This window comes from Lytechinus variegatus, chromosome 19 (assembly GCF_018143015.1).
Source record: "Lytechinus variegatus isolate NC3 chromosome 19, Lvar_3.0, whole genome shotgun sequence".
In the NCBI taxonomy this organism is placed as follows: domain Eukaryota; kingdom Metazoa; phylum Echinodermata; class Echinoidea; order Temnopleuroida; family Toxopneustidae; genus Lytechinus; species Lytechinus variegatus.
The window spans coordinates 2471569-2486183 of NC_054758.1; the positions used below are offsets into that span (position 1 = coordinate 2471569).

General features: G+C 39.9%; 1 protein-coding gene across 2 annotated transcripts; it reads right to left on the bottom strand.

Moving 5' to 3' along the window:
* Nucleotides 1-4026: 4026 nt before the first annotated feature.
* Nucleotides 4027-13917, bottom strand: LOC121405919 (protein-glutamine gamma-glutamyltransferase 4-like). 2 transcript variants are annotated; one of them, XM_041596914.1, is made up of 12 exons: nt 13359-13917; nt 12353-12518; nt 11702-11814; nt 10946-11287; nt 10311-10474; nt 9260-9540; nt 8853-8925; nt 8036-8232; nt 7257-7481; nt 6593-6747; nt 5347-5540; nt 4027-4590 (listed from the first exon to the last, which is right to left on the bottom strand). In XM_041596914.1, exons 1-12 carry the CDS (start codon nt 13890-13892, stop codon nt 4446-4448), a joined length of 2589 nt encoding a protein of 862 aa, XP_041452848.1. In that variant the 5' UTR covers nt 13893-13917; the 3' UTR covers nt 4027-4445. The 2 variants fall into 2 exon arrangements, with proteins under 2 accessions (XP_041452848.1, XP_041452849.1); XM_041596915.1 differs by lacking the exon at nt 5347-5540 and having other exon boundaries at nt 4472-4590.
* Nucleotides 13918-14615: the final 698 nt, after the last annotated feature.

A 14615-nucleotide genomic window follows, 5' to 3' on the forward strand; every position in this document is an offset into this window, starting at 1 on the left:
TTTGGCCTCAATAATGGACTATTTCAGTGCCAGTAGAAACGGTGATATTACTGTAACAGTGGATTTAGTAGTAGTAGTAGTAGTAGTAGTAGAAGTAGTAGTAGTATTAGAAGTAGTAGTAGTAGTAGTAGTAGTAGTAGTAGTAGTAGTAGTAGTAGTAGTAGTAATATAGTAGTAGTAGTAGTAGTAGTAGTAGTAGTAATATAGTAGTAGTAGTAGTAGTAGTAGTAGTAGTAGTAGTAGTAGTAGCAGTAGTGGTAGCAGTAGAAGAAGAAGTAGCAGCAGCAGAAGCACTAAGTGGCAAGAATATTAGAAGTGGGAAGAGAAGCATTATTACAGAGTAGAGTTGTCAGTAGTATTTGTGTAAGTGTATTTCTAATAAATTGGATGATTGTTAATGTGGAGGTTTGATTTGTATTTCTTTATATTTTTTATCTTTATATTTTTTAAATTGTGAAACAATGCATATGAAATCCTAAGGAAATAATATTTCCATTCGTATACGACGGGAATATTTTATGAAAATGTAATGTTAAAACAATTGTTAGATGGCCATCGATTTATCAAATTAATTTTACATTACGTAATAGCCTACCTCATTATCATAGATGTACTTGCATGATTATTTCCTAAATCAATTGGAATATAAAGTGTTATTTAATATGCTTTGAGTGACAACCTATAGAAAAAAACATTTCCAAGAGAGGACTGGTTTATCACCATACAGGTTAAAATATAATGCAAGTGGTAGATAACGTTTTGATAGAACATTTAGAAGATTTGATGAACTAGTCAAAGTAGATGTATAGATATAACATAATGAAATCCCATATATCCGTGACTCGTATATTACTTTGTATCACATCATTTGCTATTAAATATTTCATTTTGTATGTGTTCAAAACTGACCACACCTCGTGAATTGTACTTCATTTGAATCCATACAATGCGTATTCATAATTACAAATAGATTTTGTATGGCATTATGTAGTCATTCATCCGCACTTTCCGCGAAGTACGGGGATACTGTATACAACTCACCAGTTCCTTTGAAAATGCTAGTCAAATCACAATGGAGAGCTGAGAGGCGTTTGTCGAAAGATGGTGGACAGGGGGAGCGTTTCATGATAGGACTTGTCGGACGTTTTATCCGACAAGTCCCATTTTATCCGACAGTTACTATAGTAACAGTGCCATTCAGCCAATCAAAATCAAGGAAAGATGTCAGATCTGACAACTTGTCAGACAAAAGTGTTCATGAAACGCCCCCCCCCCCCCCCCGGACAGCATCGAAATCTCTTGACTCTGGTCAACGACACATTTGCAATTGTTTGTCCGGTGCAAATCCTCGGATGATCTGATGTCCTTGTGCACAAACTTTCGATAGAAGCCTCCCAGCTCTCCGTTGTGATTTCAATTACATTTTAAAGGGATCGATGCGTTGTAGATGTAGTAAATGCGAAAACCCTCCCATTGATACAGTCACACGACTCCAAACCGACTGATGCTATATAATTCGTAATAACGTAATAGCTCTGATCGGTCTGGAGTCGGTTTCGTTGGTGTGACTGTAACCGAAACCGACCCCTAACCGACCGATGGTGTGTCATTGGTAATAACGTTATAGCTTTGATCGGTCTGGAGTCGGTTCCGTTGGTGTGCCTGAATATGCGTTGAATCCATACAATGCGTATTCATAATTACAAATAGATTTTGTATGGCATTATGTAGTCATTCATCCGCACTTTCCGCGAAGTACGGGGATACTGTATACAACTCACCAGTTCCTTTGAAAATGCTAGTCAAATCACAATGGAGAGCTGAGAGGCGTTTGTCGAAAGATGGTGGACAGGGGGAGCGTTTCATGATAGGACTTGGACGTTTTATCCGACAGTTATTATAGTAACAGTGCCATTCAGCCAATCAAAATCAAGGAAAGATGTCAGATCTGACAGCTTGTCAGACAAAAGTGTTCATGAAACGCCCCCCCCCCCCCCCCCGGGACAGCATCGAAATCTCTTGACTCTGGTCAACGACACATTTGCAAATGTTTGTCCGGTGCAAATCCTCGGATGGTCTGATGTCCTTGTGCACAAACTTTCGATAGAAGCCTCCCAGCTCTCCGTTGTGATTTCAATTACATTTTTAAAGGGATCGATGCGTTGTAGCCGTAGTAAATGCGAAAACCCTCCCATTGATACAGTCACACGACTCCAAACCGACTGATGCTATATAATTCGTAATAACGTAATAGCTCTGATCGGTCTGGAGTCGGTTTCGTTGGTGTGACTGTAACCGAAACCGACCCCTAACCGACCGATGGTGTGTCATTGGTAATAACGTTATAGCTTTGATCGGTCTGGAGTCGGTTTCGTTGGTGTGACTGTAACCGAAACCGACTCCAAACCGACCGATGGTATGTCATTGGTAATAACGTAATAGCTTTGATCGGTCTGGAGTCGGTTTCGTTGGTGTGACTGTAACCGAAACCGACCGATGGTATGTCATTGGTAATAACGTAATAGCTTTGATCGGTCTGGAGTCGGTTTCGTTGGTGTGACTGTAACCGAAACCGACTCCAAACCGACCGATGGTATGTCATTGGTAATAACGTAATAGCTTTGATCGGTCTGGAGTCGGTTTCGTTGGTGTGACTGTAACCGAAACCGACTCCAAACCGACCGATGGTATGTCATTGGTAATAACGTAATAGCTTTGATCGGTCTGGAGTCGGTTTCGTTGCAGTGACTGTAACCGAAACCGACTCCAAACCGACCGACGGTTTGTCATTTGTAATAACGTAATAGCTTTGATCGGTCTGGAGTCGGTTTCGTTGGTGTGACTGTAACCGAAACCGACTCCAAACCGACCGATGGTATATCATTCGTAATAACGTAATAGCTTTGATCGGTCTGGAGTCGGTTTCGTTGCAGTGACTGTAACCGAAACTGACGACAAACCAACATGACCAATCGATGTATGTCAATGGTAATAATAACCTAATTAGCGTTTGGGTATGCTCTGATTTGTTTTCGCGGTGTAGCTGAAGCATCACCAGTAATTAGTCTGCAAGCACAGGCTCATATTTGAAGCCATAACTAATTATACTATGTTTAGAGTGAAGACTACACGTCCAATTCTCCGTCGATGTCAAATAAGATTGGTAGAGCCAGCCACGGGACATAGTGAGTCTAGTCTATCTATTTCAGACTCTACATTATGCACAATGCGAAAAACAATGGTCTGTGTCTGCAGACTAACCGATGATCATAAATAACGTAATTTGTATTATTTTCATTCACAGTATAGGGCTTACACGCCATGAATGTATATATGATTAAATTTATATGTGTGTGAATGAAAATGTAAGTAGACAATTGACGCGGATGAAAACTAAACGTAACAAAATTGTTTTGTTCCAAAATAACAAATATTCTCTATTTCAGTACTGAAATTATAATATTATATACATTTGTCATAAAAACCGACGGTAGATAACGTATCCCTCAAAATAAAGACAATATAAAAAAATACGTTTGGTGGAGTTAAAACCACATCTTTTTTGGCAGAATCTTTAATCTGCCTTTACTAAATGTCACGTTGCTTTTATTATTTGAAACATAGAATGTTATTTATTTTTTAGGTGAAATTTAAATTGGTGTCTGAAAATACGTTATAAATAAGGACATGATAAAATAAGATTACCATCTGGGTGCATGAAGACGGAAGGGGGGGGCATGGCATTTACCGCCCCCATGAAAGGATTTAGTGCATAATATACTTGACACATTCTGATATTGTCAAACAAGTTGTGCATACCAAAATTATTGAATACTTAGTTCCGAACAGGAAAAAAGAACGGAAGGGCGAAGACGTTCCTAAAAATAACCAAATTGAATTATAAAAACATGGAAAATATATTTATAAATCCAATATAAAATAACAAAATTATAATGCATCGCTGAGCATCAAGAATATGCATTGATAAAAATATAATGTACAGAGCAGATATTTGAATAAATATCTACATATATTTATATATTATTTGCATAAAATATTTCAAGAAATATAGTGATAATATTTTTTCGCTTTAAAATATCAGAGAAATGAATTTTAAGGATGATCATTTTATGAGGATATAACGGGATCTAAAATATAGCGTTCCAAAATCCCTTTCAGACATGTCTTTAAAAGAAATTTCATATTTGCATAGTCAGTTTACAAATCACCACTCCTGATTGGCTTAAACTTGCATAGATTACATGAAAATATTTTTTCAAGAATTTGACTGACAATTATTGCAGCATTTTGATTATTTCTCTTTAACACATTTAATTGACAATATTTGGGAGAGATATTCCATATCAGGACGGTTGTGATTCTTATACTCTGTAGGCATTTCTTTGTCCTTTGTTCTTGAGGCTTAGTGATGTCTTAACAGCTCATTAGACTTCCTTGACATGTACGACAACGGACCCGGTGACGTCTTTGAGGTACTGCGAGTCGAACTCGACGAGGACTTCCTTTCGTCCGCGAGCTCTTGCCTTGAATTTGATCTCCTTCGATATCGTTTCACCAGCTTGTATGTTTCTGAAAAGCAATCCAAATAATGATAATGGATTTTTTCTTTACATAACCGCTTATTACTTGTACGATGTACCGAATTCAAGAACATATAAAATGTATTTTCGAATGCCCGTCATGAAAAGGCACAACCAAGAAGTCTTTGTCGAAGAAAATGGTGAATAAAACAGCAGCGTGACTTCTTGGAATCTGGACAAAAATGACATAATTATTTACATTTTTTCGTCAGCTCCAAAACTTCGAACGAAACTGCTGTTTCTGTTCATCAATTTTCGACAAAGCCCTCCAAGCTGCTCATTGTCATTTGAAGGTTATTTTCAGTAATTCACTTTTTTCTAATCAATGCTGCGTCACGATGCGAAAACCGCCTATTATCCAGATCATCAGGGGTTTTCTAGTTCTCTTCTCGTGATGGAAGCGTTTCTTCCTCTTTCCTAGAAGCATTTCAGTAAGTCTACCAATTATAGATCCCTCAGTTGACTGCAAGGACTTATGGTGGTGGTCCCTTAAATCAATCGTGGCATAGACAGGGTTTGTCAGACGTCAGAGTATTCCAAAATAACCTGACTTCCATTCCAAAACCTTTCACCACGACTACTCCACTTCTGAATAAATTCCATTGTCTAACATGTCCACTTTCCTTCCCCTTCTTCTTTCTTCTTTCTTTTTCTTCTTCTTTTCTCTTTCATCATCATCATCATCTTCTTCTTGTTCTTCTTATTTTTGTCTCTTTATTTCTTATAAAAGCGTAGATATACTTACTGGTGTTTTACGGTGAATGGTTTGACAAGTTTCGGAGCTTCCACAACAAACTCGCAATCGGTCAGTGTCCTTTGAAGTGGGTTCTTGAACCCTACCGTAAGGCAGACCTCTGATCCGTTGACCTCACCTTTGACCTCTAGGTCAGGTATCTTGAGTCGGATCTCATCAAGAATCGTGGCAGTCTTGCTTGATTCCTGCACAGGATATAGATACAGAGAAGTAATGACATGTTATTCAAGGTGAAGGTTGCGTCGTCACGGTCGGAAACATGGCTCCTATCTTATATTTTCTTGCTATAGCTTTCTCTGTCTTCAGACTAGATTAATCCTCTTAAGATCACATTTGTGGGTTGATAATAACAATATGAACCCTTTATGTAGAATTCCATACAGTGTTTTGGAGCACTGCATACTAATACCCCGGCTTTAGCAAGGTCACACTGATCGGACATTTGGTTCGAGTATTCATGGAATTCCCTTCTACCGAGTACTATTTACTGCCCCTGGTTGGAGAGAGGGAAATTGAGACAAATACCTTGCTAAAAGGACGTAAGTGCTGCGGGGAGGGGAATTTGAACCCCGGACCTTATGGCTCAAATTTTGAAGACATCCGCTAATCCACAACACCATGTAGTGTCTGTTCCCTTCAACTTACTATGCGGATGGTCCGTGCAATCATTATTTTGCCCAAACCTGATGGTACCTCTTTCGGGCGAGATACTGCATCAGAAATATGAATTCCAATTCGTTTTTTAAGGTCCAGTGATCTCTGATGAAATCGAGTCGGATCTAATGTATTTTCAACAGCGCCACCTTGTTGTTTCGTTGTTAACTAGTGCACAGATGCTATATTCCTCAAGATTTGTAGAATTTGGAGCACTAAACCCATTGGCCCGTATTCTGAAGTCGGGTTTAAGTTAAACTCAGGTTTAAAGTTGTGGTTAAGTATGGGAAGCCAAACGTATCATATTTGTTATTAAGTTGTATGTTTCTTATGTTTACTGAGCTCTTTCCCGATTCATCGATGGTGAAGCCAATAATTTTTTTTATACTTCCTAGACAATTATGAATGATTTAAGAGCCAAATGAGCTGAAGTATGATGTCTCTACTGTTAGTGATTTATGTGACAATTGGCTCGCCATACTTAAACCACAACTTTAAACCCGAGTCTAAGTTAAACCCGACTTCAGAATACGGGCCATTGACTGCGGCATTTTAATCATTCCTTGGCCTTTACAAACCTTACCTTGACCGAGACGATCCCGAACACTGAGATTAATGCCTGGTCGTCGATCTTGCCGAGGTAGTCATCGACCTCGATGTTAATGTTATTCTCGATCGTTTCTCCGGGACCAATCTTGAAGGTCATCTTCTCTTTCTTTATAGATTCCAGCGCAATACCTTAAAGAAGAAACATCAAAGTAGTTTCGATTTGATAATAGAGAAACATGTAGCCTATATCGCTTCGCATTTCCATTTCGTTATTATCCCGCTTCAGTCTATCTAACATTTAAATCTTACATCTTTATATCGTTCTATAGCAAACTTTCATTTTTTACTCATAATGTTTTCTTTTATCTACAGTTGCCACTCTCCATCCTATGGGTACTCGGTAGGAAAGAATTCCTTAAATGCCCGATGCGCCCGATCAGGGAAGCCGAGCTAAAGCTGGGGTTATGCAATGCTTATAAAAACTGTAATAAGTGCTAAACAAAATGTTGCACATTATTGTCTCTATTTTAGTTGTATAAATATTCTATTTTGTCAAATTCATACAAGTTGATGCTATTATTTTAACATGGAATGAATCAACATAATTTGAAAATTGAAATTATTTATATTCAGTTTACAATATCTTCCGATCTTTTAGCAACATTGCACCCTAATAATATGCAAATTAACATGCGCACCTGTATAATAGCAGCTCTCAACATTCAACTTCATGAAAATTGTCCGGTCCTTGTCGCATTTATTCGTAGCCTTGACGCGGACTCGGAATGGGTCGCCGATCCAGACGTCACTGATGTCATCGACGACGAAGACGACATCGTCAACCGACCCGTCTTCCCGGTAAACACCGCGGCTCATACCCTTGTTGACCGCGTTCATGACTGCTGCACGTTCCTCCGCAGATCCTACGAGAACATGAATTTGAAAGTAAAGGTTTTACGTGTGTAAAAGGGACAAGTTATCACGCTCCTACCTGAAGCAAGGCAGTCAACATTCTCTCAAACAACTGTGAATAAAATACCTATCCTACCTATCTACCTACCTAAAACACCTATCCTTTTTGATGCAGGACATGAATAAAAGAGAACGGAGCTAGTTTACCCATATGGGTGACATGATCGTTTATTAGCTGAATGACGGTTATCTCTTTAAAAGTTTCCGACCACCGTGACAAAATGGTGCACTAATCAGCTATAAAATCTAGTCATGAACTTTTGGGAAACAAATTGCCCCTCTCTATATGGCGCTCTACTACTCCATACCGGTTTTTTTTCTTTATTTCTTTTTTTGGAAGGGGGGGGGGTGTTTGTTTGTTCTTGTCATTTTGAATATACATGTTGGCAAATTTAGTTTCTGTCATTCTCCAGCGGCATAGATACAAATCGCAAACTATCATTCGAAACTAGAAAACGAGAACTTGTAACGCAAAGAAGTAGCAAACCGTTTCTGCGACGATTACCTTCAGGAAACTTGTACTCCGACGTTACGTCGTTTCTTGCATCACTCCCCACGGCTTTGGTGCTTATGTTCTTGCCCACTGAGTTATTGGAGAGACCAATGTGTTTGAAGCTTGCTGACATGGGGTCATTGGGGTTATGTTTCCACTTCCGGACCTCCCAGGTAACCCTGTCAGCATTGACCTCTGCGAATACAAACCTGAAATGAGAGAGAAAGCAGGTATGAAATCTCTGCAACATTTTGACCTTGTTAAGGGCAACCATTTGTTGCATTTTGATAACCACGGTCTGCAACTCGCGGAATGACTGTGGTTATCAACGTTATTTTCATCCTTGGATATAATCTGGTTACTAAAACGGCGAAAATGTGTGGAAATCATAGGTTTATTCATTTAATGTAGTAAAATAAAAAGCGCCCGAATCACCCAACCCGTGTTGGAATGAATACTAGTATCACTCATACTTTACCCAAGAAGCATGGGCGGAAATCTGTCCCCAAAGATAGGGGGACCAGGGGTTGGAAAGAAACTTTGACAAGCCCCCCCCCCAAACAGAAAAAAAAAAGTCATCACCCAGAATGTAAGGTCATCCCCCCCCAAAAAAAAACACAAGCAAAAAAAAAATGTTTTCACCAAAAATATCAGGTCATGTAGTCTAAAATACATGTATTATTTAGACTGTGAATGATGTATTTTTCTCCATCATAAACGACCAAAAATAGTAAGAGGGCATTTGATATTGTGTCCCCTACTACTTTTGGTAGGGGGGACGTGTCCCCCCTGGGATTTCCGCCCATGCCATACGACCGCTTGTACTTACCGAGTGTCATGTCCTTGGTTCACCAAACCTCGTTTGACAGCAATCACAGGGGCAGGGCCACACTGGAATTGTCCTGTTAATAAGAAAATACATCAACGTAGCAATTACGTTTTATCTTTGTTAGACCCTTCCCTCACTCATGGGCATTTTCACAACTAGGCCATTTCCTATTCATGTATGGTCTTCCACCTAATGCAATAGTGAGCGACCGACAATTGTGTCTTAATACGGGAAGGTGGTCACGTGGGAAAGTGAAAGCAATACACCTAAAGTTTCTCACCCTTTTAAAAGATAGCTTTCTGGGGGATAACAGTACATCGTACGATATATTTTCGAAATTTCGTTTGAACGAAGAATATCTTGCAAATTTGAATATCCGAAATACAGAGTAGAGAGATTTTGTATACCGTCACTGGTTTCCTGAGGCGTAGCGTCCACAGCCTGCCACCCTCCTAGTCCAGGATCTAGATCTGGTCTTGTCATCCAGGCCTCGTTCCAGACGTGGAAGTTCCACACCGAGTCGTGACCTCTCTTGAGGTCGTTCCCCCAGAGGTCAACGTACTTATCGATGGTCATATTGTCGTCGGTGTCATGAGCTGAAGCGAAGTTGGTGACGCTCCGTGCGGGTATACCAAGGCAACGCAGGATGGTGGTGAAGACTCCAGAGAAGACCCAACATTGTCCGTACCTGCGTGAGGGCGGGCGATACATTGAACAGCCATAGAGAATTCGGATAACCCGGTACCAATGGGTTAACAACATGCTGAAATTTATTTTGAATTGGGCTTGCCTAACAAAGCAGGATGCGCCATGTTGATAACCCATTGAAACCAGGTGGCCGAACTCTCTATCAAAGGCTGTGTGAACGTGTGAGCATTGGCGGCGGAAGCCACAAATTTTAGGAGGGGACAACCCCCCCAAAAAAAAAAAAAAGGTTTTCAACCCAAAAATTTTAAGGGGGGACGTAGGAAAATAAATTGACAAGCAAAAAAAGAAAGAAAAAAAAAAAAAAAGGTCATCAACAACAAATTTAGGGGGGGACACGTCCCCCCTGTCCCCCCCCCCCCGCTTCCGCCGCCTATGCGTGTGAGAGTCGGGAAAATACATTGTGGAAAAAAGGAAAATACATTGTGGAATGCCTGTCATAACAGAGCATACTTTGTCAAAGGTTAGTGATTCAGAGAAGCAGTTTCGTCCTTGACTCTTGACAAAGTACATATTGCTATTTTTCGTCAGTTCAGAAATTAACCTCGAAATCACTGCTTTGGTTAACCAACTTTTGACAAAGACCTCTCAGCTTTTTATTGTAATTTGGCGGTTGTTTTCAATCCATTTTTTGTTGTTTTCAGTATTGATTCCTTCCCGTTGCGAAAGTCTCTATCATTGTATATGATACGTTATCATGAAGATTACATGGGATATACAATACATATTGCCATGGTGCCCTGGCGAACTTACAAAACAGGGCTTCCTGTTTCTTTATACTCCTCTAAGATCGCCACACTACCGTTCCACTTGGTGGGACTTGTACCATCATCATAGGACCCACTCCAGTTACCGACCAGTATGCCTGTAAGACCTCGACCAGATTCATTAATGATCGACGACATCACCCGAGATACCTTTAAAAAAAGCACACAGAAAAGAAGACAATCAATTTGTACCTAGATACTGATATGAAACCGATTCCAATTTCGAAGAAGCAATGTAGTCGGTATTTCTTAAAGCAAGAGTAAACAACGGTAAAAACACTTTTTAGCATTTTTTTGAAGTTCGCTTTGGTAGCAATTTGTTGGGGCAATAATGGTACACATGGCCATACAGAGTTTATTATTATTATTGCAAACCCTCACATTAATTTGCCGGTGCCTTTCTTCTGTTTCGATATGATTGTCAACAGATTGGACAAACCATTTTACAAAATCGACATTGATTTGGGGAGGGGCTTTTTCAACCATTGACTTTATTCAGGCTCCACTTGCCGGTCCACTACTTAGTAGTGTAGATCACCATATATAAAGCCGAAAGGCAGCGTCCACTCGTCTCAGAGCAAGGTCAACATTTGTAAACTTCTGTATCTTTTGATAACTCACCTTAATCGGATTCCACCTGTCTTCCGCTTTGATGTAGTCCTCAAGAAGCTGAAAGACCACTTCTCGTACATCAAGGTCGAACTGTCCAAAGTTCCATTTTTTGGCGTGGAAGTTCTTGTAGGATCCACGCCAGATAAGACCCATGTCCTCCATGACGTATTCCTTTCTCTCATCTTCGCTCTCGAGGAACACCGAGTCCTTTTCAAACCAAGGGTTGAAGAGCATGTTGATTTTGTTTTTCCTTTGGGCGAACTCTCGTCGCACGCCAGACTTGAGGTACTTCACAATGACGGTCAGCATGTAGCAGCCAACAATGGCTGTGTGGGCGCTCTTCACCTTTACCTGCGGGTGCATGCCCAAGATATACAAATAATTATCTTCTTGTTTTAGACCTTAGCAGTAAAGAAATCAAAGTATATACCGACACAGATAATCGAATCTTAGAAGATTAATTCCCAACAAATATGAATTTGTTTTTGGATATTCAACATCCTTTTCAAGGGAGGTATGCAAAGCTTTGGAATGAGCTCAAATGAAATTAGTTGTGTGCCAACATCGCCCCCAGTGTCCCTAGGTAATGTCGGCATTCATTGACTCGCTATAAGGGCATAGAAGGTTGTCATTGGTGGGTCTATTTCGTTGTGGTGAAGCAATGGATGTCCGAGGGTGATATGAGAGGAAGTAATAAGAAAGAAAGGAAAGAAAAAGGCACTGATAAAGGATAAGCAACCAATACCAAGTTATATGACATTATACCTTCACAGATTTTTCCTCGATCGATTCAACCTTGACACTCCATTCCCCTTCTTCAGTGGGACCGTTCAAAGGAAGTGTTATCATTGTTCCATTCGTAGGTCGGGGAATCTTTGCTACGATAACAAACAAACAAACAAACAAAAAACAACAATTAAAAACGGAATGTGGACAGACGGTGTATAATGCTATATATTATCCTGTAAAAAGTTAAATGAATGATAATGTAGGAACGCTCTTGGTTAAAGGCTAATCTGATGACCTGCAGAAGGTTACACTCTTTAACATACTATCCACACAACATTACTTTTGGTTAAAACTTGATCCAATTCTGGGTAGTTTTAAACCAATAATGTATGCTTGGGGTGATAACTTTACAGTATTGGTTGAAAACTACCCAGAGTTGGATTGATTTTTTAAAACCAATTTTGTGGACAGTATATGTTGTCTAAAATTTTAAGAGTGTACTGTCTACCATTTACTTGAATAAAGTAATGCAACAATAAAAAGTATTCAGAGCTAAAACAACAAATATTGCAAGAATCTTAATTACCTTGGGTCCAGCAAACATTAAGTTTTGTGTGAATATAATGTCAATTTTGTAAATGAACTCCACGATTAAAATAAAAATTCATCCATTGGAAACATTCTTACTGTTTACTGCAAATCGTAGAAGTATCTTTTCTATTTCTGGATAGTACTTCCGGTTGAGGTTGACCTTCATGGTGAATTCTTGACCTCTCCTGACAATCAAACAAGGGTTTCCACTCGCGTCCTGTTCAAACTCATCGGTGTGATGTGCTTTCGCATTCTCTAATTCCTAAGGATCATTAAGGACATTGCTACATATTGATAATGATGTCATTCATGATGTCATACCATGACTCACAATTGTAGCTGCGCAGGCGCAATGCGGAATAAACTTGCTTTGGAATCATATACCAAGAGTATCAGACGTGTGCTTATTTATGTGCCTTAATTACTAATTACTGTAGATTAATTAGGAGTACATAACAGACATGGCAAAAGCAGGGAGTCATGTTCAGTTTACATCTGTCTAATCTACCTTCTTAATGAACGTGACATGCATTACGAACTAAAAAGGAGATAGATTCCCGTATGTTGGATCAGGATCTGACAACGACCTTGAATTCGACTGTGTGATTGAGCTTAATTATGAAGCATAATGCGGGCCTTGGTATTGTAATAACACCACTACCATTTTCATTCTAATGGGCGCAGCAGCAACATCAATATCACCAATAATAGATGATGATGATGATGGTGATGTTGATGATGATGATGTTAATAATGATGACGATGGCGATGATGCTGGTCTTTATGCTAAAAAATTAATCACTACCGTCACCACCATCTTCAAAATCATATTCTTATTATTATTTCTTTTTTTTTCGTTTTCTCCTCCTACCCCTTCTCAATCATCATCACTATCTTAATTATTATCTCTTTTAGTCATTTTTGCTGGTGTCATTTTAATAAATTGGGTATAAAGATAACAATAAAATGAACAAATAGGATTTTACTGGAGTTTAATTGGGACACCTCATTTCAGGATTTCAATGTTCGTAATCGATGTAATTGATACATCTGTTGCAATAACCAATAGGCCTATAGCACGCCATTACAAGATTATACTTACAAATAGATTAACCCCAGTAACGGAGAGTGATGGCAGATCGGAGAGATCAGGGGCCGCAGGTGCAGGAGCTGGAACAGGAGCAGGAGTCGATTCGGAGGCATTGGCAGGGGCTGGTTCGGGCTTTGCAGCAGGATCGCTTTCCGTCACAGCAGGATCCGATTCTCCCACCGATTCTCCAGGAGATGGATCAGCTGTTTCTCCCGCTGGGGGCACGTCAGCTCCACCAGCTCCTCCACTGGCTGCAGAATCAGCAGCTGTTTCCGGGTCTTCCGTAGGTGCTGTTCCACCTCCATCCTCCCCGGCTACCTCAGGTCCAGGAGTCACAGGGGAAGTATCCACAGGAGGAGCATCATCACCAGCATCCCCTTCATCGTCGGAATCGAATCCTAATTCCATGGAGCTGAAGTTGATCTCAAACCATTCCCATCCTGTTTTCTTGGGGTCTGAAGAAGAGGAGCTCCGACCATCACCTGATCTGTTGACTGTCCCGGCCGGAGCTTGACCGGATCTTGATCGGCTAGAACCTGAACCCATCGTTCGATCCTATATCTTTGAAAGGAGAAAATTGTTCTTAATCAGAATACACGACCATCTCTTTAAAGAATTACTTTTTGGAACGGCTACTTTAATAAGATGCAATAGACAATATTTTACTACTGACATTGAACCGGATGGGGCGGTATTCTGAGCATTGTCTTATCTCTTCTCAGAGATATGACAAAATCGGTATTCTGATGGATACGGGTTAGTTTGCTTCCGAAAAGATGGGCGGGAACTTTGAGAGATATGGCAAGGAAAGGGCAAAGTTCAGAATACTGATTTGCAGTGGCGTACCGTGGGTCACGGCATGGGGGGCACCACCAAAAATTTGAGTCACTTAAGGAACGCGCGAAGCGCGCTCATTAGTCAGGTATACTGACCTAATAGAGACATTTTAAGGAAGCACTTGTAGTCATTGTAATCATAAATAAAAATACGCATCTCAGCAATCAAATAATGCGAGCGCGAAGAGCGAGCTGAAAATTTTTGATATTCAGACCTAAAAAAGGATATTACAATCGATTCTGTAATCATGATACCTGTCTCGTTAAACAATGCGAGCGCGAAGTGCGAGACAAAATTTTTGTATATATTTACCCCGAAAAGGGAGATTTTAAGGACTATGTTTTAGGAATCCCTTAATAGTATACATATCTCACCATAGTCATCTAATTCGAGTGCCAAGCGCTTGCTGATTTCGTTAGAATTACATCTGAA